Below are 24,152 nucleotides of genomic sequence, written 5' to 3' on the forward strand. Positions count from 1 at the left end.
GGAGAGGTGCCTTTCCGTGCCGCAGCAGCTCCGGTGGGGCTGGGGGAGAGGCATTTCTCCCCGCTGCGCACCTGCGCGGCCCTTAATAGCCTGCTGCGCCAGGGAACTTAGGCTAGGGCGAGGGTTGAAAATCCAGTTTATAAAAGAAAGAAACCTCCAGTCTTACCTACACAGCGCCCACTGCTGCGCGTAATATTTTAAAAAATTGACGCATGTTTTTTTCCACAAGTGCCAAGACAATTAATGTTCCCTTCACTAGAGCCTAAACATTATGATTAAATTAAACTGCTGACTCGCACTGTCCATGACACTAGTCACTGCTTTTAAAAATGTCTTGATTCTGGCCAGCTGGACCTTTTGTACGTGCTGCTCAGATCTGTGCCACTAACAATTTAAGGTTTTCAGGTTTAAGAAGGAGACTCGGTGATACGTGGGAGCTTTCTTCCTTGGTTAGCGCTAGACAGTAAATCAGTAGTCCCACAGGTCCGAGAGTTGTATTGTATATTCTGCTGGGCGAGTTGTGTTTTTTGTGCTCCTGCAGATTCCCGTCTATAGGCAGGATGTCACGGTCTAGATAAGGCTGCCAGGAACTGTTCTGTTGGCGTAATTTAAGAGGGAAGATTCATTACCCCACCGTATTCAGGACTGAGTGTTGCTATTGACGTGTAAACTTTGCTGGCGCTGCAGCGTTTTGATGAGATCTTCTTGTGTTGCAGGATGTGTCAGGAAATGCGGCATTTTTGGCCTTCACTCCCTTTGGTTTTGTTGTTCTGCAGGGAAACAAGAGAATTCACTTCATCAAATGGTGAGTTCCCCCAATTTCAGCCCGTTCTAGTGTTTGTTTGTTTAAGATGCTTTTATCAAGCGCTGGTAACTCACTATATTATTTCTCTTGATTGCAACAATAAGAAATGTATCCAAAGGACGAGGATAAAGCATAGCACTAGCTGTGTTTCCGCCAATATAGCCGTGGCATGTGATAAATAGTAGGCATGCTACTTGAGCGGTAGGGTTAGATTTTGAAAAGAGCTCTGCATTGACCTAACTTCCCTCCCGTTGGCATCAGTGGGAAAACTCCTACTGACGAAAATGGAAGCAGAGTTAAGCTAATACCAAGTGCATTTGAAAATCCCATTCACAGCGTCTTCTATGAAGACATTAAAATTCACTGGGGAGTATAAAAGCTACTAGTCCAACAAACGGCACTGACAAGTGGAATTGCTTTGGGTGTCCGTAAGCCTCTGACTGCCAGAAGCTGGGACTGGACAGCAGGGGATGGATCACTCGATGATTCCCTGTTCTTTTCATTCCCTCTGGGGCACCTGGCGCTGGCCACTGCCGGCAGACAGGACACTGGGCTGGATGGACCTTGGGTCTGACCCAGTCTGGCCATTCTGATGTTCTTACATTGTTATTGCCAAGAATAGTGGTTGGAATTCCCTGTTGGGAAAAAGAAGAGAGAGGCTAGTTCGGGATGGTTGGAGGAGCAAAACAAGACCATCAGTGCTGTGTGAGGATAGTCCTGTGCCCATAAGGATGTTACCCCCGGGTTAACTGTTGCTAGCAATTTCATTTGTTAAAAACGTATTTAGAAATATTTATATTAATTGAGCCAGATTCCAATCTCAATAATACTTATGTCAATTAGAATAACTCCTTTTAAATCTGGAGTCACTCCAGCTTTACCACAGTGTCACTGAGAGCTGACTGTCTCCAAGACCCCCTTATGTGAAGGGTTAGTCGGCGGGTGTGGACAGGTCATGAGCGTTAGTTGCATGTTCACTCCAAGCACAGTAACAAGCCACAGGTCTTTGAGTGTGTCGATAACTAGGAAGAGAACAAAAAGACCTCTCCTCCTTTCTCACCGATGAAGGTTTGAGGGGTGGCTTGTCCTGCAGTAGTCATGGAGATTGGGCTGTCTCTTGAGTGAGGGAGGTCACATTTTGGGCCTAGACTGCTTGTCAGAGACCCTTAAGCTTGTCTCACTGCCACCTTCCTGCTTTCTCTCTCAACCCCTTGATGTTTCTTCCCATGAAATGTCTGTCTCATACACCACTGCACTTTCTGCTTTGATGGCCTGATAGGCACTGTCCCATTTTTTAAATATTCTCTGGGTCATCTCCAATCACAGGCACAAACTTGTGTGTCTTGACCCTGGCATCTCATCAGTTGGCCTATTCTGCCCATTTGATATGTGAGATGTGCAGCTTTGTAACAGCCTGTGGAAGGTGTTTATATCAGGGGACAATTTACAGCCAGTTCCATATACAGGTACCTACTTTCCACCTCATCCACAGTGTAAATGAATCCATGTTTCTGCACCCTCAATATGTGCAGTGGGCTAAATTCCCCTCAGGGCAGAGGTCCTGCCCTTTGTATCACTGGCAGCAGCCTCCTCTAGGACCTTAGAGGAAATCGTGCATTTCTCTTTGCAGCCTGGGTAGCAGAACTGATGCATTTCCACTGTGCATTTGGCCGGCTGAGCAGGGTTTTAGAATGCAGCTGAGAGGGAGCAGAGTCCCCTGTAATGGGCCAGAGGATTTGCTGCTATGCCAGGGCCTCTGGTGCATTCCCAAACCAAGTGAGAATCTAGTGTTGGGGAAGAGGAGTTCTTCCTGCTTGCCCCGGCATAGACCCCTTAGTGGCCAGATGAGCGACTCCTGCTGGGGAGAAGGTTTGTCCTTTGCTGGGCAATTGAACTGGGGCTGAAGAGGCAGATTTCTGAAGGCATGGAGTAACTTAAGGATGGAGATAGGTACCTCCTGGGATTTTCCTGGCTGGGGTGAATTTCACACCATACACATGAAAGAAAGAGAAACATATTTGGGATGCTGCCAAACAGAATCTCACCAGGAACAAAGATCATCTCCTCACATCCATAAACCCCAGCGCACGTTAGCCCGATTGCACTAGTATTTTGTGCATGATTCCTGACTGCTCATGCGATGAACTAACTGCAAGGTGTTCCAGTGGTGACCAGACAGCTCTGCAGCATGATGGTGAGTTGGCCATGTTCACGCAGCACTTTGCACATGGGACGTGCTTGATACCGTTCTTACTGCCCTCTTATTTCGTGTATTTATAAAATCAGAGTATATTTCTTAATAATAATGTCATGCTGTTTTACTGAGGCTCAGTACGGCCTCTTCAGTGACTACAAATTCACATGATTTAAAAGGAACAATAAATCTAATAGGGAGCCTATTGCAACATGTTTCCTTTAAATGGAGGAGGCTAAATTCTGCCGTAAATTACGGTCGTGCACTGGATAGTGTGCATTTCCTCGACGCTTTCAGAATCTCCCTTCCCCATTCTCTGTCTTGTGCAAAGATCATAGTAACTGTCTGTCAGCTGCATCAATCAACTGGTGGCAGAGTAGGAGGCTTGGTTGATCTATTTATGAACATGGCATGGGTCTACGGTTATGGGATTATTCGAAGGTGCCTGGATGGTTAATAATAATAATGTGATGGGGTCTGACTGTGTGGGACTCATGCTCAGCATGTGTTCAGCTTGGGATCTGGGCACATCTCTTTTTCTGGCAGGTTTTGCTTCCCCCTTTCACCTGCCTCCTCCTCTCCCCAAAAGGAGAGTTTGTGTAACTTGCTCTTTTCATCCCCCCGCAAAGGGAAATATACAAGTGTTTCCCCTGCCCAGAGTAACTGCATATTTTAGTGTATGGTACACAGCAGCTCGCCTATATATACCATGATACACGGGGCATGTGAGGACAGGACATGGGAATCGAAGTGAAACGAATTTGCCAATTAACTGTTAGTTGTAAATTCCTTTTAGATTGTCTCTCCCTTTAGGGTGAGGAGTTTATTCTGTTCCACTTTGGCCCCACAGCTGAAACCATGTTTGAAGAACCGATTCAAAGCATTGTTTTAAACGGGTTTGAGCTAATTAGGCTTAGAGATGGTTTGGCCACTGTGCATGAATGGGGCCAAACTGTGACTAGACAGAGGCTAAATTGTTGTGCCCCAACTTTATTTAAACCCGCATTGGCTCCATGTACCCTGGCCAGGAATTAGCTTGAACTGGTTTAACATTGTGTGGGTTAAACTGGTTAATCTTACTGGAGAGAGCTGGGGCACTTCAGGGCACCCTGACCATGACTGTTCGTAAACGAAAACAGGCTCAGTCTTTTTAGCCTTTCCTTTATGAGAACTTTTCTTAAAATGTGGGATCATCATATTTGGTTAAAATCTTTCTGCAGAGCTGCCCAGTGTTGGTGATGGCAGTGAGCTTACACTGTGGCTGGTCTCAAAAATGGGGCTTCTTGCCAGCTTAACCCTTTAGATACTCTAGAGATCTATAGGGCTTATCCTGCATTTCTTGCACATCGAGCATTTCCATTGATTTCAATGGGCATTGTGGATGCAGGATTGGGTTCATGTAGTGTGCACCTGTGGGTTTTTAAAGATGCCAGCAGTTGATGACTCCCACAAATTGCATGCGTATTTTCTGTATTTGCAAAGCCCTACGTAGCATGTGTAGACAGACGACTGCATACACAAATCCTGGTAATGAGGTTTGTGAATGCCTGGTTAGACATGCAGCTACCCGGGTTGTGCACAGAAGCAGATTTGCTGGTGCAAAGGGTACATTTTGCCTGGTTGGCCTGTTGCATGAACCACTGGAAGTGTGTCACAAACACAGAATATTCATGCTCTTAAGCATTAATTGGTAAGCAGTCTGGAAAATGCCATAAACAGAAATGAAAATGCAATGTAAATGCAAACACCACGTATCTCACAGGTACACACAGTATCTGTTAAACGGAGGAAGTCTCTTGGCAGATGGATATTTCTGCTGCAGAAAAAGAGAAAGTCCTCTTAAATGCTGCCAGTAGGTTAACTCTAGGCGTTCTGAACTCTGCCCTCTCCAGGGCAATGGTGTTTTCCTTTGAAAGGGTGACTAAAACCAAACGCAGTGTTCTAGCTAAGATCTAACCCATGCAATGTACAGTTACAGTATCACTTCTCTTGCTTTGTATTCTATCCCACTGTTGATGCATCCCAGTATCCTGTTTGCCTTTTTTACTGCAGCCACACACTGGGCTGATGGCTTCAAGGATTTTTCTACAATAACCCCTAAACCCCTTTCCCGGTCAGTACGCTGCATGACTGTTCCATGTAATATGTACTCTCTATATTTGGTTTGTTGCCCCAGACTTATTATTTTTTACATTTGTCTACATTAAACTGCATTGTCCATGTATTGGCCCAGTCACCTGAAAGACCCCCCAGACCCTCTGAATCTGGTTGCATTGTTCCTCATTCTTCGCTGTATCTCAAATTTTGGCCTCATCAGCTCAGTGTGGTATCTTACATTTGATATTTTCATCCAGATAATGCACATATATAAGCAAAGTTCTCAGACGACTCCTGGACGTTCCCCTGCGAGTCACATTCCATCCCGAGACGTTCCCCTTTCCAGCCACTGTCTTTGAGCCAGGAGTCCTCTTGTCACTATGTTACACTTCGGACGAACTGAAAAATATGGCTTTGAGGCTGTTCCAACTACTGTTCTGAAAATAGTCTATTGATTAACTTTGCGTTTCATACAAACAATTTGGCTTGATTTGTGCATATTACCGGATCCAATTCCACTGTGTGTGGGTTCTGCATTAATGACAGTGATATGGGTGATGAGCAACATGTCTGTTACATATGTGGTTTTGTAATTTTAGGAACGAGGTAGCCAAAATGAAATTCGAAGGAAAGACATTCTGTTTATATGTAAGTCAGAAAGAGGTGAGTGGATTTTCTCATCATGTCAGGGCTCACTAGGTACAGTCTTTACTTCTGCCTCAAATATTAAACATTTGCTATTGTGCCTGGTAGAAAAAATAAACACAGCTCCAGAAGTCTGTTACCGACCTACGATGCTGCATTTAATCCTAGAATCAGAGAAGCGTAGGACTGGAAGGGACCTCAGCAGGTCATCTAGTCCAGTCCCCTGCACTCCACGCAGGACTAAGTAATAACTACTTTATTCCTGCTTTTGCAGCCTTCTCCTGTAATCACACAGTAAAGGTCTGATCTCTGTTGGCTCCAAGGAAAGCAGGATCCAGCCCTTACTTACAAAATAGAAATGAAGGTTATGACACGTATTTAAAAAATATACACAGATCTGGCAGTGGCAAACGAAATGGCCTTTCAGACCGACGGCAGCCCTCTGACATTCAGGTGTAGGCATTCCGGGTCCCAAACCAGTGCAGTCCAGTGGTCGGGCATCTGTGTGTAGCCCTCCTGCCCGTCAGAGTCGGCAGCAACAAGGGCCGGGTTCAGTATCTAGGGGATCCATTCCAATAACACCGTGCAAAACCGGCTCGAGCCCCCACCCAGTGACAAATATATACCACCACCGCCACCCCTGGGCGCCTCCAAGGGGGAATACTTCCCCTCTCGCAAGCACATAGTCTGAGTGTAGCAAAAGCCTTTTAATAACAGAGAGAAACAATGTGGCATTATGTTGGGGAGACACCACCAACAGGATTCCTAACACAAACCATGAGCAAAAACCCACCCCAAGCAAATTGGGCTGTGTCCTTTCCCTTGGGTTCTTGAGTCCAGCAAACCAAAAGTCACCCAAAGTCCCAAAAGTACAACAACCCAACAGTCTCTGCCCATGGTCAGTGCAGCCCCAGAGTTTGAACGTTTATCTGCAGAGTTTTACCTCCCAGGCTGGGTGGAAATGGGGGGGGTTAAGGGGCACCTTACATGGTCCAAAGCTGACTGCTCCGCCTCTCCATGGGCCTCCACTCTGCTCTGCCAGCTGTCCCACAAACTGCTTCGCTCCACCAGCTGTCCGGTGAGCTGCTCCAGCCATCTGGCAATATATCTTCAGCCCCCGCCCCCGCCCCCACTACTTAACACAGCACTCAGTGATTTCAGCTCTTAGTAATTTTAGCTCTTTAGTGATTTCAGCTTGTAGTAAGGGAGCCTCAGTGCTGGTGCACCATTGGCCCAAAGTGAATTCAGCTCAGCAGCCTGTGACTAGACTCCTAATGGAATCAAAACTAGCTCTGATATTCCACAGTGGAGAGAGGAGAAGGTGCAATTGGCATTTAGGGCCCTCACCAGAGGCCCGTGCCACCAAGTATATCGCTTCTCGGCTCTATGAGCTAAGATCAAGTGTAAGTAGTCTCTTGGCCTATCCAAGTATCTTGATGTTTTTGGGCTTGAGATGAAAATCTTGTCTGTATCTCTTGGACCTTGAAGTGAAAAAATTATCTAAGTTATACCTGTCCCCAGCCTCTCTCAATTCACTAGGTTTTGGAACCCATGTCCCTTGTCTAGTGAGTGCTACTTAGTTGATGGTGAGTCGCTCCGTCATAAAACAGTTCCACTGTCCTTGATTCACATAATCAGGGTAAAAACACTTTATTCTTCCTGCCCCAATAATAGAGAAACTGGGGATCCCACAGCAGCCAAAGTGACCATTTGGGCTGCTGTGGGCTCATGGTAGGCGGGGTGGGTGTGCCTATGCAAACAAAATCAGCCCCTGAAGTTCTTTTCCGCAACTTGCCATAATTCGCCACCAGATGTCAGGGTAGAGCTCATCCTGACTCTGCTTACATATACAAGGGTCAGAACATTCAGGTATCTCTTGGAGGGCATCCAGTTCAATATCTATATCATCTGCTCAGGGCAGGGCTTCACACTGCATTTTGGGGGTGTTATTTCTGAGGGCTACGTGTTAGCCCTGCCCATCCCAGTCGGACCTGATTATCTAAATGAGTGTGCACACTTCGATTTTGAAATGGGTTAAGTACGGTACAGCACATGAGAGAGAGTTAGCTAATCCCTGTGAATTTTTAAAATATATATTTTTGGATACACAGGAATATGGATGAACCAAGCATCAGTTAATTGGGTCTTTACCAGTGGAAATCAGACATATTTCCAGTAGGATCAGTCAGTCAGATACATGTTTCCATGTATTGTGGTGAGTCTTGAAGGTTTGCTGTGTAATAAATGAGTTGCTTTAGTTTCAGCTGCCCTGCAGATTGTAAAAATGCCACCTGCTAACCACACTCAGTTGTTTCCATGTGGAATTTTTTGTAGGAAAAGAAAATTGCTCTTACTTATTTTGCTCCAACACCAGAAGCATGCAAGCATCTCTGGAAATGTGGGATAGAAAACCAAGCTTTTTACAAGTAAGTACAAAGATTATTAGGAGTTTTTAATTTTTTGTACTGTACGTTTTCTGTGGGCTTGTAGCAACAGGCCTTGTATGAACATGTGATTATAGCATCAAGGCAGCACAGAATCCGATCCAGATCCAAACCAACTCCTTCCATGCCTCCACCCAGGTCACTCACCTCCCTCTGCTAAGGCCTGGAGGAAAGGAGCCCTGCTCTGCTAAATCTTAGCAGATTTCAGAGGGGTTTCCATAGCTGTGTCTTTTTTTTCATGTGGGTGAGTGGTGAGCCTGACACACAACCCCATAGGTCCATGGCTCCTTATTCAATACATTTGGAACAGCCCATACTGTGTATGGGGTTCCCTCATCCGCCACCTGAGGGACACGCTGGTAGCTTAGGATGCCTCAGGCAAAATGTATTCTTGGACAAGCTTTAGACCTGGTGGAAGACAGAAAAGAGGCGGACAACAGATGACGTATACAAATACCATGTTGCTGTCACGGAAATAGACTGTAATGGAGCAAGGAACGTGGCCCTCGACAGACGGACGTGGACAACCTCGGTTGCCTCATGTGTCACAGGGCATGAGAGCATCTAATTAAAAAAAAAATAATGATTAGCAGGTCTGCCGTGGGTGCCTACGCACCAGACTGGGAGCGTCCCTGCCCCCTTCCTGGTTCTGGAATGCAGCCAAGTGCTTAGCATTTAAAACTTCCATGGCTAATTGCTTAGTTGTAAAAGTTTAAGCAGGAAATTAAAACTTTAATTGTTTGGAGATTAAAACTTTAACACTAAACAGCTGATAGAGATCAAGTCTGGCCTGGCTCCCCCCCCACCCCATCATCACGACAAAGGCTGCCTGGGTCAAATCTGAGCAGCACTGTGACCCCCTGGAGTGGGGAGCTGAGCCCAGCCTGCCCTGCAGGACCGGAGCTACAGGAGCCGCCAGCGGAGAGTAGGCACTGCAACCCCCCAGCCCATGTCCTCCCACCCCTCTGGGGGCAGGACCCGGCTTCCCAGGGGACCCTCTGACACATTCTGGCAACCCAGATTGGGGTCACGACCCATGCGTTGCTAGAGCCTGCCTCTGAGGGCTCAGCTACAGCAAATACAGCGCTAAACCTCACCAGTGCAGAGAGATCAGGCACGTCCTGGCTTATAACGATGGGCCAGATCCACAGCATGCCAGAGGTGTGCCCCGCACACCTGGAGACAGGGGCTGGGGCTTCGGTGACTCCAAGCCACTGACCGTGGGGGTGCTGGTGGGTGGACCGGCCCCTGGCAAAAAGTGAAACAGCTTCCCTTTTCCCACTCCACTAGCTGGGATCTCCAGAGCCCAGCACACCCTGGTCCCCACCCCTACCCTGTGCTATCCAAGACATCTCCAGTAGTTGAAGAGTCCTCATTTCCTGCCCGACGGTCGCTTTAAGCCCAGCACCATGAAGGGTCTTGGAAGGACAGAGAATCGGGCCCATGGCATCTCTCCTTTTTGTATTGAGTTTATGTATCAGAAAGTTTGAGGCATCTAATGCAAATGCAGCTCAGAGGGAAGAACTGAAAGAAACATGTTCCTGACCATGATCGGACACTTCAAGCCCTTCTCCCTTCTGAATAGGGAAAGAAGGATGGTCTGGGGATCAGAGCACTAGCATGGGACTTCAGAAACCCGGGGTCAGTTCCCAATTCTGCCAGACTTCCTGTCTGACCGTGGGCAAGTCACTTAATCTTTCTGTGCCTCAGTTCCCATCTGTACTATAGGGAGCGGCAGGGTCTTGTGAGGATAAAATCCATTAAAGATTGTGAAGCGCTCAGCTGTTATGGTGATGAGCCATATCAGACCCCTGCCAAATAGAACAGCCTTTAATGTACAGACCTAGTCTCGGGTGGGGGTTTAATGCTCATTCTCAGTAAAAACTGCAGTCTCGGGTCCCTCGCTGTGAAATGATATCGGCCCAGCTCTGCCCTTGAATGCATGCAGGCAGCTTCCACTGATGGAACAAGCCCCAGGCAAAGGGGCAGCCTGAGGCCGGTGCACCACTTAATTCCCGCCCAATGACCCATGGTGGAGTTTGTAAAGTGAACTCCTCAGAGCAGACTGCAAAGCACTGGGATAGTTCATCTCACATTGCTCTTTTGTACATGGTTATCTCAGGACTCAAGAGTTTGTCATTAATTTTGTCTCAAAGAGAGTTTCTGAAATTGCATTGGAGAGGACTGGACAGCTGCTGGAAGAACCAGGGATCGTACTGCGTCAGCTTTCTTGGGTGAAATCAAAAATTTTCAGTATACAACCTTTCAGCAATCCTTGAAGAATTACAGTCCTGTGATATAAATGTACGGTGCTTTGTCACCAAATTCAGAACACCCCAGACAGACATTCCTTGTTTCCAAAAGGGAGAGGGAGGGGCTGAAAAGTGGGGAAGCCTTTAGGGTAGAAATTGTTGCACCTGTACAAAGCCAGAACTCTCTGGGATGCTTGTTTGGGAAAACACGTCAGTTTTCTGTTCCTTTCTTCTTTTGATTAATTAGTTTGATCTTGAAAGAATCAGGGTATGAAAGAAGTCACTGATCTGTAAATCAATAAGACATCAGATAGAACATTTTGGTTTCACCACACTGCTTTCTGTTTTACTTAAAAATAGACTGTTTTGTACTTTATAATGAGTTTTATTGTAATCAGTGAGATGTAAGGTAAAGTGTTCTGTATTCTCTTTGGGAATACTGCAATCAGCAGGTTTCGTTTCTCGTTATGTGAACATGAAATGAAATTGCTCTATTGCATTACAACTTTTTGTTACGACTAATAATGTTGGTGGGTTACGCACCCGTTAAAATGGATCGTGGTTTCATTCATGCTGCAGTGTGTGTGTACTGCTCAATGAGGGTCATGCTGGATTCTCCCGGGATGACTGAGGAGCAGGTGGTGTCATCCGTCAGGGCGTCTGATGTATTTCTGACCAAAGTCTCATCCAGAAAGGTGCCAGGCTGCCTCCCCAGGTAGTGCGTGATCTGTGTACTCAGCATCCTCCCAGTCAGAGGTTCTGGTAGGTATCTTAATACACTGGATAGTTTCAGCCCACACAGAAACCAAACACAGAATCTTGTTAATCGTCTCCTGGGGTGCAGTGTTCTTGGCTTGGCCTGATGGTGAAGTGCGATGCCTGTGTTCATTGTGTCTGGACGTATCTGTGACTGCCCAACGTGGCAGAATGCCACCAGTGGACAGCCAGGGGCTACTCATATTCCTACATCACCACCGAATAAAGACCCTCCATGTCTCCCTCCTCTGAGCGCTCATTGCGCTGGAGATGCTGTCTGAGCCCAGGTTCTCTTTCAAAGGGCTGCACCATGGTTAAAGAGCAGCTCATTGTAATGGGCCTTTAGGGTGCTTGGGTAAAGTTCAGGAAATGTGTCTGTCCCAGTTCTTGGCAGGTCGCCGAGGGAGGTACAGTATTAATGATTGGAGGGTTGTGAATAGATATAATTAGAACTCAAGCTCTTAGCAGTCCTTTCCATTCCAGCCTACTGTCCTGTGTAAGCCACTTATCTTATCTCATTGTGTTATATATCTCAGAGGGCCGACTCTTTGAATTCTGTCTCATTACCATTCTCAGTCAGTGTCAGACTCCTATCTGCTGCTGCTGCTAAAAGTTACATCTGGTAAGATCCGTGAGATCAATTTGAGAGCGGGAGAATGAAAGGAACGTGGCAGCCAGAAGGCCCTGGCTCTTTGCCTCCACCCTCTCCCTCATTAGCTGCTGTTGCACGAGGATAAACCACAAATAACTGGAGCTGTTTCTGGAGTCTATCACATAGTGCTAGCTATGGGATGTGCAGATTCCCTGCAGAGCGACAGCTCCTTGCCCCATCTCTAGTTACCATTTTCTTTTAAGAGGATTGGAGCAAGAGGCAGTATCCTCATCCACCTTAGATGAGGGGCCTGATCCTGCCCATGCTTTCTGCCAACCATGCTGCTTACTGGCACAAGCAGTCCCGTTCACGTACATTGATTGTAGGAGTACCTCTGGGGGTTAATGGGACTATTCAGAGCAGATAAGTGCATCAGTGTGCTCAGTGTTTGCAGGATGGGGGTTAGACGCTGGTGCTGACATTCTTAAACGCCACGTTGAATGGTGCAGCTGGCGTGAGAGCAACTGTTCTTGTAAGATTTCTGCCATCTTGGGCTGGCCACATGCTGTCTCCAGCCTGAATCAGATGCCTCCCACCTTTGGATCAGCATCAGAACCAAACCTGTTGGGATGGGATGGAACCTGGGAATTCAAATTCCTGACATTTGGTGAGGAGGGAGGGTTGGATTTAAGTTTCCAGGTCAGGGCTGTTCCTGATCGTAACTGGAGCTGGTTCAAAAATGGATTTCAAACGTTCTGTGAAAATTGTTTGGAATTAAAGGATGAAAAAATTTATATCCATGAATTTGTTTCACCCAGTTCTGGTTCTTTTGTCAAAACTCAATGTTTGTTCAGTTGTGGAAAACAGAACATTTTCCATTTGTGATGGACAAAGCCTGAAAAATGTAACCACCTGCTTCTGGCAGTAAAAAGGTGGAAGAACCCACCTCCTTCAACAGAAAAAAGTTTTGACTACAAAGGTTCAATCAGCTCCAGATCTAAGTAGAGTAAAAACAGTTGTTTGTTCCCCCAGGGAAGGGGTAGTGGAAGGAGGAGGGGCAGGCCTGCCCTGATATGCTGTGTGTCAGGGAGCCCACAAGGGCTGCGTTCCCTTCCTTGCGCGCTGTAGAAGAGGTGAGGCCAGCGGCTCGGGGAAAGGCATTTGTTGCCCTGCGACCGCACCAGTGTCTCTGTACTGTGCTGCGATTCCAGTAAGCTCCATCAGGAGAACATTTTGAAAACACTTAAGTGATGTTGCCTGAAAGCGTGTGCACCAGCTTTGGGCTAAAGCAGTGGACCCTCCCGTAGAGATCACAGCGACCGCGAAACTTCATGTATAGCAGGGCTGTCCTGGGAGCGGATTTGGGCCCAGTCCTGGGAGGAGCCAAGCAGCTGCAAATGCTCTCTGAGGCGGTGGGAGCTGCAGGGTCTCGGCATTTGCTCAGCAACTCCCGGGGTCCGCCCATTCTTCTGCGCAGTTCCTTGCCTGTGATGGTTTGGGGTTAATCGAGGTCACAGATAAAGTCCACAGTTAAATCATTTCAAGTCAGAGTCATTGTATGTGGATGTCCCACAAGCCACCCTACCCTGACAAGCGCTGGTACAAGATAAGCTAGCAGCATGTTCCAGAGCTCACTAGACATTTACATGCAGAAGCCATAGAAACATCACTAACCAAATAAACTCCCCCAGAGGACAGGCTGGCTAGTGCTGACAGTTTCTTCGTCCAGCTCCTCAGGCTCCGGCTGCGCAATGAAAGGGTTATTTGCTGTACAGGCCATTTTGTAGACTAGCCGTTTTCTCCGTGGACGGCACTTCCTGTGTGTTCATATGTGATCCAGGAGGGGGGCGTTGATTTCTCCTCCATTCATATTGCCTGTTTTCAGGAAATGTCCTGAAATCAGGATTCTTGTATTGAATTTGCAGTTTTTCACTCAAGAGCAGTTCTGCTTGCGGGCAAAAACCTGCAAAAGGTCGCCACTCCTCCCCCGCCCCCAAAATAGGCAATCCTCTTCATGGAACAGAAAAGCAAAGCCTGGCAGTTGTGCGGCTTTCCCGCGCCATGTGTGGGCTGCCTCTCGTGCCACGGGCAGTAGAACGAAGAGCCGGTATGTTGAACATTGTGAATCCCCTCTGCTGAGAGGAGCAAACCCTGCCAGCTCCTCTGACTGACCCAGACGTGGCAGGACCATGCGGTTCCGCTGAATGGGTTGGAAGGTTGGTGCAGATCCGTGCGTGGCTCCGTGAGCGAGGCCTGGGGGTGCACCCAGCACTGCATGAATGCCTCTGCCGTTGTCGCCGTGGGACGAGAACATGGGACCAGAGAGTGTGCAGCTGCCCGAGGCTGGAGCAGTGTGCACGGCCTGAGGGAGGGATCCCCCTGTCCCTGGAGATCCCATCGCAGTAACTTGGGCTGGGTCCTGGGGAGCAGACTGCACCCAAAGTACGTTTGCTCGGGGCGGGGGAGGGGACTAGAGGGCCGGATTCTCCCCTGTGCCTGAGCAGAGCTGAGAGGCGAGGGCTGCAGGGAGCGGGCCCTGGGGTCTGTTAGAGCAGCTGGGGACCTGCTCCAGTTTGTGCCCCTGGAGGATAGGGGAGCTCCACTCCACCCCTCCCTTCCTGGGGACGGTCCCACACACCCTCGCTCCCCTGTGGCAGGTGTGGGAGGAGGTGGTTACACAGCTCCCCTGTGGGAGGGGGCTTCTCCCGCGGCCAGCTCGGACCAGAACACAGCCCCTGTGCAGTGCCATAGCGACCCGGAGCCGGCAGCCCGTCTGCTCCTGGGCTCCAGGGAGCAAGCTGGCAGCATGTCTGATCTGCCCTTTTCCGACGGGCGTGGCTGTAATGCGCTTGAGCAAGCAGAACTCGCTGTCCCGAGGGCAGGTTCGACCCCACGGCGAACAGCTTTCACAGTCCACTTGTCCCTGCGTCGCCCTTACGCCCCTCCGAAGTTGCCTTCAGCGTGTGCTCTTCTAGTGAACGTCTGCGGCGGGGACTGCGGCGTGGGGACAGTCCGGTCACACCGTGCCCGCGTGACTCTCGGCCGCACAGCGCGGTGGGGCTGCAGGGACCCCAAGGGCTATCTGTGCCCACCCTGCCGGAGGGGCAGTGTCCCTGGGACTTGGGTTACATGCTTACCATTCAGGGCTGGGTTAATGATGTGGGCTGGCTGCTTTCCCTCCAGCTCAGGGCTGAGCCCTGTTTCACAGATGGCCTAATGGTTTGCCGTCAGTTCCATGCTCCAGCCCCCAGGGATGCGGGGAGGGAGCTGGCTCTGAGCAAGGAGAGCCGACTGGCACGTTTTGGGCTGCGTTTGCAAGTAACACGGGGTGTTACTGTCTGTTGAAGTGGCTGGTCCTGAGCGGGCCTGATTCCCTGGGGGCTGTGGGTGCTCAGAACCGCTCCCTGTTTGATGGCAGTTGGTAATGCCCTCACTGAATGCCTGTGTAGATGTTTTCGAGTTCTTCAGGATCCCGCTCCCTGCTGCCACCCGGGGTTGGAAGCGGAGAATGTGTGGTAGGGGCCGCGGAAGGGAAGGCGCTGTCTGTCGTGGGCTCCGTTTGAGGGTGCACTGGTCGATCCTTTAATAGAATCAGCTGCACCCCAAAGGCCAGGGCTGCCGCTCTTGGTAAAACATGGCCAGCGAGCTGTGTCGCATCCATAGGCATTGGCCTGCCGCAGCCCGACCTGTTTGTGGAGGGTTCTCCATGTTCTTGGTCTTGTTTCAGGTTGGAGAAGTCAAGCCAGGTCCGCACAGTATCCAGCAGCAACTTGTTCTTTAAAGGAAGCCGGTTCCGATACAGGTAAATAATGACAGTAAGTAGCAGTTACTGGATATATTTTCAGACACTCCTGGGTGGTGGATGTAGCGGCTTCCTGACTGCATTAAATACAAGACTTTTCTGAAAGTCTTACTGAAAAGAGACTCCTTTGTCGCAGGAGATTTTTGTATCAAAGCATTTCCAGGTAGCCAAGTAACCTAGCCGTCCTTTTATATTTCCTTGGGCTTTGTTTTATTTTGCTACGTGTTGTTCCTAATTTTATCCCTTACACCTCTCTCACCGCAACAGACCAAAAAAAAAAAAAAATTGAGAGAGTGAGAGAGAAAAAATTGCAGCTGATGTTTAAAAATACAGCAACGCGTTGAAACATTCCAGTTCCTCAAAGGTGATGTTCCTTCCTGCATCCGAAGTTTAGAAGTTTAGATGCTGAATTTTAGCAGGCTGTAAGGAACGATCAAAGTGTGGGACACAGCCAAGTGTTAGAGGTGTGTAAAGAGGCTCCAAACAGTGTGGAGACATTGGGCCAAATTCTGATCTCACGCACACATGCGTCAGTCTGGAGTGTCCGCTGTTGTTTGATGGTCAGAATCCTACTCATCAGAGGAGAATGAAATTCCACTCAAGGGGGATGTGGCATTCCAGGAGGTGGGACGGACTGATTGAACAGAATGTGACCGAAAGGATTGCTGCCCTTCTGGAACCCCAAACCTGTTCATTTTTAGCAAACGTCTGTCTTTTCTTCTCCATTTGGAGACTGTTTGCCCACAGCGCTCGGTTCCTGTGTGTGAGACTGGAGTAGGGATGGAGTTCTGTTGAAGGATGTACTGTTATGGGGCGGGGGGAGGGGCAAAGGGGTGACTGTTTATCAGAGCAGTAGAAAAATCTCAGCAATAGTCAGAATGCTTTTTCAGTTCTTGCCCTGTTTCTGTTCTTGAACCACTTGCAGTGGCCGAGTTGCAAAAGAAGTGATGGAATCTAGTGCCAAGATCAAGAGGGAGCCCCCAGAAATTCACAGGTAAGTACCATCAGCATCTTCATAGCACAGTCCTGGACACGAGGTGCATTGATCTACGACGTCTCACCTTGATTTCAGTCCCGCCTGAAGTGTTGGGAATATCCTGTAGACAGCCAGAGTGTAGCAAGTGCTCTTTCAAGCTGCTTCCTGCACGAGTAGGGTGCATATCACTGCGGTACCATTCCTGAGCACAGGTTGGTAGTAAAAGGGCATTGTTAGCTGGTAAAGACGCTGGTTCACTTCTGTTTTGTCTAACGGTAACGCTGAGCATTTCTTGCAGTCTGGTACTCGAGCAGCACTAGAAGTGGGGCTGGATTCTTTGACTAAGTGAGGTGTTTCAGATCCCAGAGGCTTGTTTAAATACATTGCTAATGAGCTTTGCTGGTGTGTCTAGACAGTGGGTGAAATCCTGGCCCCAATGAAGTCAGTGTAAGTTTTGCCATGAAGGACATAAGAACAGCCATACTGGGTGAGACCAAAGGTCCCCCTAGCCCAGTATCCTGTCTTCCAACAGTAGCCAGTACCAAAGCTTCAGGGGCACTGTACAAAACAGGGCAACCAGCTTCTGACAACCAGAGGTTTAGGGTCACCCCAAACATGGGGTTACATCCCTGTCCATCTTGGCTGATAGCCATTGATGGACCTGTTCTTCATGAAATTACCTCGTTCTTTTCTGAATCCAGCTATACTTTGGGGCATCACAGCATCCCATGGCAGTGAGTTCCACAGGTTAATTGTCCATTATGTGGAGAAAGTATTCTCTCCTGTTTATATTAAACCTGCTGCCTATTAATTTCACCAGATGGTGCCTAGTTTTTGTATTTTGGGAAAGGGGCAAATAATACTTTTCTATGCATTTTTCCCACCCCACTCATGAGTGTATAGACCTCTCTCGTAGCCCCCTTAGTCGTCGTTTTACTAAGCTGACCGGCCACAATCTTTTTAGTTCTCCCCATATGGAAGCTGCTGCGTACCCCGTACCCCTACTCATCTTTGTTGCCCTTCTCTGCACCTTTCCAGTTCCACTATGTCCTTTTGGAAACGGGCAGCCAGAACGGGACACAGTATTCAAAGTGGGTTTATATGATGGTTATGATCATTTCTGTCTTATTTTCTATGCCTTTCCTAATAGTTCCTAACATTGTTAGTCTTTTTCACCACTGCTGTGCATTGAACAGAAGTTTTCAGAGAACTACCCAGGATGACTACCAAGATCTCTCGTTTGAGTGGTAAAAGCTCATTTAGACCCTATCATTATATATGTGTAGTTGGGAATATTTTTTCCAATGTACATTAGCATGCATTTATCAATGTTGAATTTCACCTGCCATTTTATTCCCCAGTCATCCAGTTTTGTGAGATCCCTTTGCAACTCATTGCTGTCAGCTTTGGTCTTAACTATCCTGAGTAATTTTGTAGCATCTGCAAATTTTGCCACCTCGCCGTTTACCCCTTTTCCATATTGTTTATGAACATGTTGAACAGCACTGTCCCAGTACAGACCCTTCAGTGAACCCACTGTTTACATCTCTCCACTGTGAGAACTGACCATTTATTCCTACCCTTTGTTTCCTGTCTTTTAACCAGTTACTGATCCAGGAGAGAACCTTCCCTCTTATCCCATGACAGCTTAGTTTCCTTAAAAGCCTTTCATAGGGACTCTGTCAAAACTTTCTGAAAATCCAAGTACATTATATTGACTGGATCACCCTTGTCCACATGCCTGTTGACCCCCTCAAAGAATTTTAATGGATTGGTGAGGCATGATTTCCCTTTACACAAGCGGTATTGACTCTTCCCCAACAAGTCATATTCATCTATATGTCTGATAGTTCTGTTCTTTGCTGTAGTTTCAACCGGTTTGCCTGGTTTCAATCAGCCTGTAATTTTCGGGATCACCTGTGGAGCCTTTTTTAAAAATTGGTGTCACATTAGCTATCCTCCACTCATCTGGTACAAAGCCTTGTTTCAGTGATAGGTTACATACCACAGGTTAGTTGTTCTGCAATTTCACATTTGATTTCCTTCAGAACTCTTGGATGATACCATCTCGGCCTGGGGACTTATTAAGAATATAAGAACAGCCAGACTGCTTCAGACCAAAGGTCCATTTAGCCCAGTATCTCTGTCTTCCGAGGGAATGAACAGAACAGATCATCCAGTGATCCATCCCCTGTCGCCCATTCCCAGCTTCTTGCAAACAGGCTAGGGACACCATCCCTGCCCATCCTGCCTAATAGCCATTGATGGACCTATCCTCCATTAATTTATCTAGGTTTTTTTTTTAAACTCTGTTATAGTCTTGGCTTTCACAACATCCTCTGGCAAAGAGTTTCACAGGTTGACTGTGCGCTGTGTGAAAAAATACTTCCTTCGGTTTGTTTTTAAACCTGCTGCCTGTTAACTTCATTTGGTGACCCCTAGTTCTTGTGTTATGAGAAGGAGTAAATAACACTTCCTTGTTTACTTTCTCCACACCAGTCATAATTTTATAGACCTCTGTCATATGCCCCCTGAATCGTCTCTTTTCCAAGCTGAAATGTCCCAGTCTTATTCATCTCTCCTCATATGGAAGTCTTTCCACACCCCTAATCATGTATGTTGCCTGTCTCTGTACCTTCTCCAATTCCAGTATATCTGTTCTCTTGGCATTGATTTCAGCGGTGCCAGGATGTCATCCAGTATGTCCAATGAGGATCCTTGCTCATCTTTAATCTGCTATTTCTCGTGCACTTGCTTGTGTTGCTTTTTCTGTCGGAGGTTCCCTGAGTGGCGGATATGGGCTCAGCTTCATATTTGCACAGACATTTGCTCGTGACGATACGCCGCAGATTGCAATGGTCCCAACGCAGATTGCAATGTGCCCTTTGCTGACCCACTTCAGTCCCCACCTTCTTCCAAAAGCTTGGGTTTGAAGCCTCGTTCAGTGACGCTCTTTGTCTAGTCTCACTCTGTGCAGATATGTTCTCGTGGTAGTTATATTGCTATTCAGCATGTTCCAGCTACAACGTGTAAGAATGTCGTTCTGTAAGTGAAGCTCTCGCATTTTTGCTATGTGTGAAAATCCGTTTTGAAAAAAACCCACAGTCCAGCTGCTGCAGGATCCTAGGATTGACTTCCCTGCTTTTGGTGTTTTTGCCAAAGAGGGCCTGGACTTTTCCGGTTGTCTCTCCTTACTGCTGCCAGCTGCCCTCTTAACCTTTTTCTGGTTGCCATTGTCTGTACTCTCTTTTGTGGGATGTTCAGAGGCACAGTGAGACTTCCAGGATCATTTGTATTGTCTCCAGTCCCCATGCCAGGGAGGAGATCCTTCCATGAGATGCTCTCTTGTTCACTGTGCAATATAATTAGGACCCTACCAAATTCACAGCCGTGAAAAACGCATCTCGGAAATCTAGTCTCCCCCGTGAAATCTGGTCTCTTGTGTACTTTTACCGTCTGAAGGCAAGGCCTCGTCAGCAGCAGCACAGAAGTACGGGTGGTAATACCGCGACCCCCTACAATAACCTTGTGATCCTCCCATAACCCTCTTTTGAGTCAGGACCTCTACTGTTACAACACTGTGAAATTTCAGATTTAAATAGCTGAAATCATTACATTTACAATTTTAAAAATCCCATGATTGTGAAATTGACCAAAATGGACCGTGAATTTGGTAGGGCCCTACCTATAATATATCTGCAAGCTGCTTCTCCGCTGCATTACACAAGTGTTATCAGAGTCACTCAGTTGTCAGGCCCTGTGTGTAGTGTGTGCACCAAGCAAAAGGTTTCCCCAGCATCTGCCTTTGCTGCTCCTAAAAGACCAAAAACCTGACAACCGTACTCAGCTTTAGTTTAGTCTGAAACCACCCTGAGAGCTTAGCTGAGGAAGGGCTGCAGATTTTAGCTCCAAGCCACCATGTCACAAGAACTCATTGATTTAATGTCCATGTGTCCATCCAGCTGTTGCTAAAAGTATCTGCTGATATTTTCGTTGGTTATTCTTTTCCGACCAGACATCACTGAGCTCAGATGGGGCCCCAGCACTGCCTGCCAAGGAGCGGTGGTTACATCTGGGGGAGAATTGCTTTGCCTGGAGCTCTGCAGAGCGCTGCTCTGTTCCCAGACGCTCAGGGTGGAGCTTTTGCTCCCAGGCGTTCACGTGCTTTTGACGGGGCTGAACAAGCAGCAGTTCCAAGACTTCTGCTGACCCCAGGCCTGCTCCTCCGGAGCCTGGATTCCTCTGTGCCCTGGAGAGCAGAACAGCGGGCACCTGGTTTGCTGTGCCTACGGCGTGAGCCGCAAAGACGTAGTTTTGCACATCTCTGGAAGAGACTCGTGGTCTTCTCAGTTTTGTAAGGAGGTTGTTTTCTGTCTGGTGTCAAGGGGTGGGGGGACGCCAGTGCTTGTGGAGGGGGGCGAATAATTACTTGTTTGAAACACCACTCTCAGCTCCCGGCATCCAGAGCCTGCAGAGCTCAGGAAAGAAGCCAAAAGCGAAACCGTGCCTGCCCACATCCTGCATCTGGGCTCTCCATGCCTGGTCTGCCAGCCCTGTGCCCGGCTCCTGAGCGGCCTGCCAAGGGGAGCGCAGCCGTGTGCATTTTCATTAAGTTGCACCTGCCTGGCTCTTCTGCCTCTCGCTTGGTTTCCTTTTACTAGTCCCTAGGGGTCAGCGCTCATCTCTTTTCTGTTTCTATAGAGCAGGATTGGTTCCTAGCCGCAGCTGTCCTTCCATCACTCATGGGCCAAGACTCAGCAGTGTCCCCAGGACTCGACGGAGAGCTGTTCACATATCAATCATGGAAGGTGAGCTCAGGGCATGGATAACTCTGGCTGTGTTTTACGTGCATTCGCGGTGTTCCATTCCCATTCTCCTCCCTCTCAGAGTGCAGTTAATGATGCTTCAGCTGGAGCCACGCTCCTTGTCCCCTCCTGAATGGAATAATTGCCAGGTAGAGCAGAGAATCCCTGGCTGAGAGCAGAGGTATTCAGCTGCACACTCATTTGTGGCTCACTTCCATTAAGAAATCACCTATGAGTCCAGTGGATGTTTCTGCCTTACCAGCTAGCAACGTATGTGCTGATTTCTTCTCCCCTTTTCCTCTGCTCCAGTCACCAGTAAAGGGGAGATGTCGATCAGCACCACAAGGCTGTAGCTGCTCATCCACTCAGAAGGGCCTGCTCAGGAAGGATCAAAGGATCTAGTCAAATACAGCAATGGGCAGTTCATCTCCATTACAGAAACAAGAATAGATCTTAGCAGCTTCTTGGCATTAGTCAAAAGAAGGGGACTCCCATGCCAGTGAAATGTGTGGGTGGGTGTGGTTAGAGAGAGCTATATGGACCCCAGGTGCCAAAGGTGGGTACAGGTTATTTGGAGTAGTTGACTCTCGGGTAATGGGCGTTTATCTGTGTAATGATGTATATTATATACACAAACGGAGAGCTATGCACATATATAGTTCTATAGGTACGACATACATACGTGTATAGACATGTATAAATACATATTGCACCAAAGGGAATAACATGCGATTTTGTAAAAATTCCCAGTGGCACAATCTACTGTTCTGACCTGAGAGCTGTGGACCAGCCCTAGAGGCTCATGGTGCATTAGGGAAAAGCACAGGAATGTGGGGCTGGAAAAGACCTCCAGAGGTCACATAGTTCTGCTGCCTGCACTGAGGCAGGACCATGGACCTAGAGCTTCCCTGACGGGTTTGTCCAACCTCTTCCTAGAAACCCTGCAATGACGGGGCTTCCACAGCCTCCCTGCGGACCCTGCTCCAGGGCTTAACTAGAGTTAGAAAGTTCTTCCTAAGAGCCAGTCTAAATCTCCTTGCTGCAAGCTGAGCTGATGACTTCTTGTGCTACCCTCCGTGAGTGTGGAGAACAATGAATCACCATCCTCTTTATGGAAAGAACAGGAGTCCTCGTGGCACCTTAGAAACTAACAAATTTATTAGAGCATAAGCTTTCGTGGGCTACAGCTCACTTCATCAGATGCATAGAATGGAACATATAGTAAGAAGATAGATATATACGTACAGAGAGCATGAAAAGGTGGAGTAAGAGGCTAATTAAGATCCTCTTTATAACATATTTGATGACTGTTATCACCGCTCCACCCCCAGTTTTGTCTTCTCTAGACTAAAACTGTCCAGTATTTCAAAACTGTCCTCATCGGTCATGTTTTGTAAATCTCTCGTTATTTTTGTTGCTCTCCTCTGTACGCTCCAGTTAGGGAGTTCAGGGAAGCTGCTGTGGGAGTTTAACAGGAGTTTCTGTATGTGCTGAATGCCCCTGAGCCCGAGCTAGCTGGGGCATTGATTACATGGAAACATATTTCATTAATCACTAAAAAAATATTTACAGGTCACTTACAAGAAAAAAAAATGGTTTTGGTCATTAACTCCCACAGAAATCAGGGCTCTGGTATATTGACAGGGTTGCTGGCTTCGTAGCAATTCTGCCCAGCAGAGGAGAGATGAAAGGTGTAACAGGTGTTCCCTGGATTTTACGGCAGTGCACTTAGCTGGAATTACCTGAGTCCTAGGTTTTAATACCACTCACCTAAAACTAACTCTGAATTCTCCCAAGAGATGAGTTCATAGCTGCTTATAAGCAGAGTTGAGTGACCAATTCATAGCAAGTAATATGGCCAACTCATTTAGCTGCTGCTTCTCTTTGTGATTTTCTGTGAGCAGCTTTCACATTTCTCAGATATATTTGCTATTTGACATTATCTGTCAAAAACTTCCTGCAAATGATTCTTAGCCTGTTGGTGGTTCATGAGAAGTTTATTGTGCATATTTGATATTCCAAATGTATTTGTTAGTTTTGATTGGACATGTAGATCACATGATTGTGTCCTGGTCCCTGGTTGGATGCAAATAATTCTTAGACTCAGGCTTCCACTGTGGTTCCTCGCTTGTATTAGTTAAAAGGTGCTTTTGGTGCATATTCCCTAGCGTTCCTCTAAAATCACCATGTCCGTGAACATTCCTGCAGGAAAACTCATTCACTAGAATATTTGAGGAAAGCAAATGGAAGAGGGGGAGGAACACTGCCCAAGCAATTTGAATTGGTATTTGATCAAATATTTGCAGAAATGTTTCCTCTCCACTCTGATTATAATCATAGCATAGGAAAGCTAAAATTGTCACCGGGGCATTAGCTGTTCTTATCTCATAGGGAAGAGTGGTATCAGGAAAAACAACCTTTATTTTAAATTAATTTATTTTATAGACTCAGGACTTACAATAGCAATAAGAACCAATAAGAATACAGCAGCCCCTTCATTGAGGGGTATTTTCTTGCACCATGCAACCTGGTCGGAAAGATGGGGGCTGGAGGGATTGTTGAAATAACGTATCCCGGTTTTTTCTAGAGATGTGTTTAACTGCTCCCAGGTTGCTTTTGTTGCTTAGAAGCTGTCATGACGTAAGATTCCAGCGCAGGCTAAGTTGAAACAGCAGAGTTGTGGAACGGAAGTTTCAGGTGCAGAAGAACAGAGCGGGATTTCTTAGGAACTGGATTCAGTGTGTGTCAGATTGCAGTGGATGCTCCTTTGTGTTAAGCCATATA

At 47.4% G+C, this 24,152-nt stretch overlaps 1 protein-coding gene across 2 annotated transcripts in view; it reads left to right on the plus strand.

Moving 5' to 3' along the window:
• The window catches only part of FRMD5 (FERM domain containing 5), an 80,240-nt gene that overhangs the window by 47,313 nt on the left and 8,775 nt on the right, over positions 1–24,152 (plus strand). For both annotated transcript variants that reach the window (XM_077828083.1, XM_077828084.1), the window contains exons 7-12: positions 717–805; positions 5,696–5,759; positions 8,076–8,167; positions 15,513–15,587; positions 16,513–16,581; positions 21,265–21,371. In XM_077828083.1, coding sequence (XP_077684209.1) covers positions 717–805; positions 5,696–5,759; positions 8,076–8,167; positions 15,513–15,587; positions 16,513–16,581; positions 21,265–21,371 — 496 coding nt within the window. The remainder of the gene's footprint in view (positions 1–716; positions 806–5,695; positions 5,760–8,075; positions 8,168–15,512; positions 15,588–16,512; positions 16,582–21,264; positions 21,372–24,152) is intronic.

The sequence above is a fragment of the Eretmochelys imbricata genome, chromosome 10, assembly GCF_965152235.1.
Source record: "Eretmochelys imbricata isolate rEreImb1 chromosome 10, rEreImb1.hap1, whole genome shotgun sequence".
NCBI classification, from domain to species: domain Eukaryota; kingdom Metazoa; phylum Chordata; order Testudines; family Cheloniidae; genus Eretmochelys; species Eretmochelys imbricata.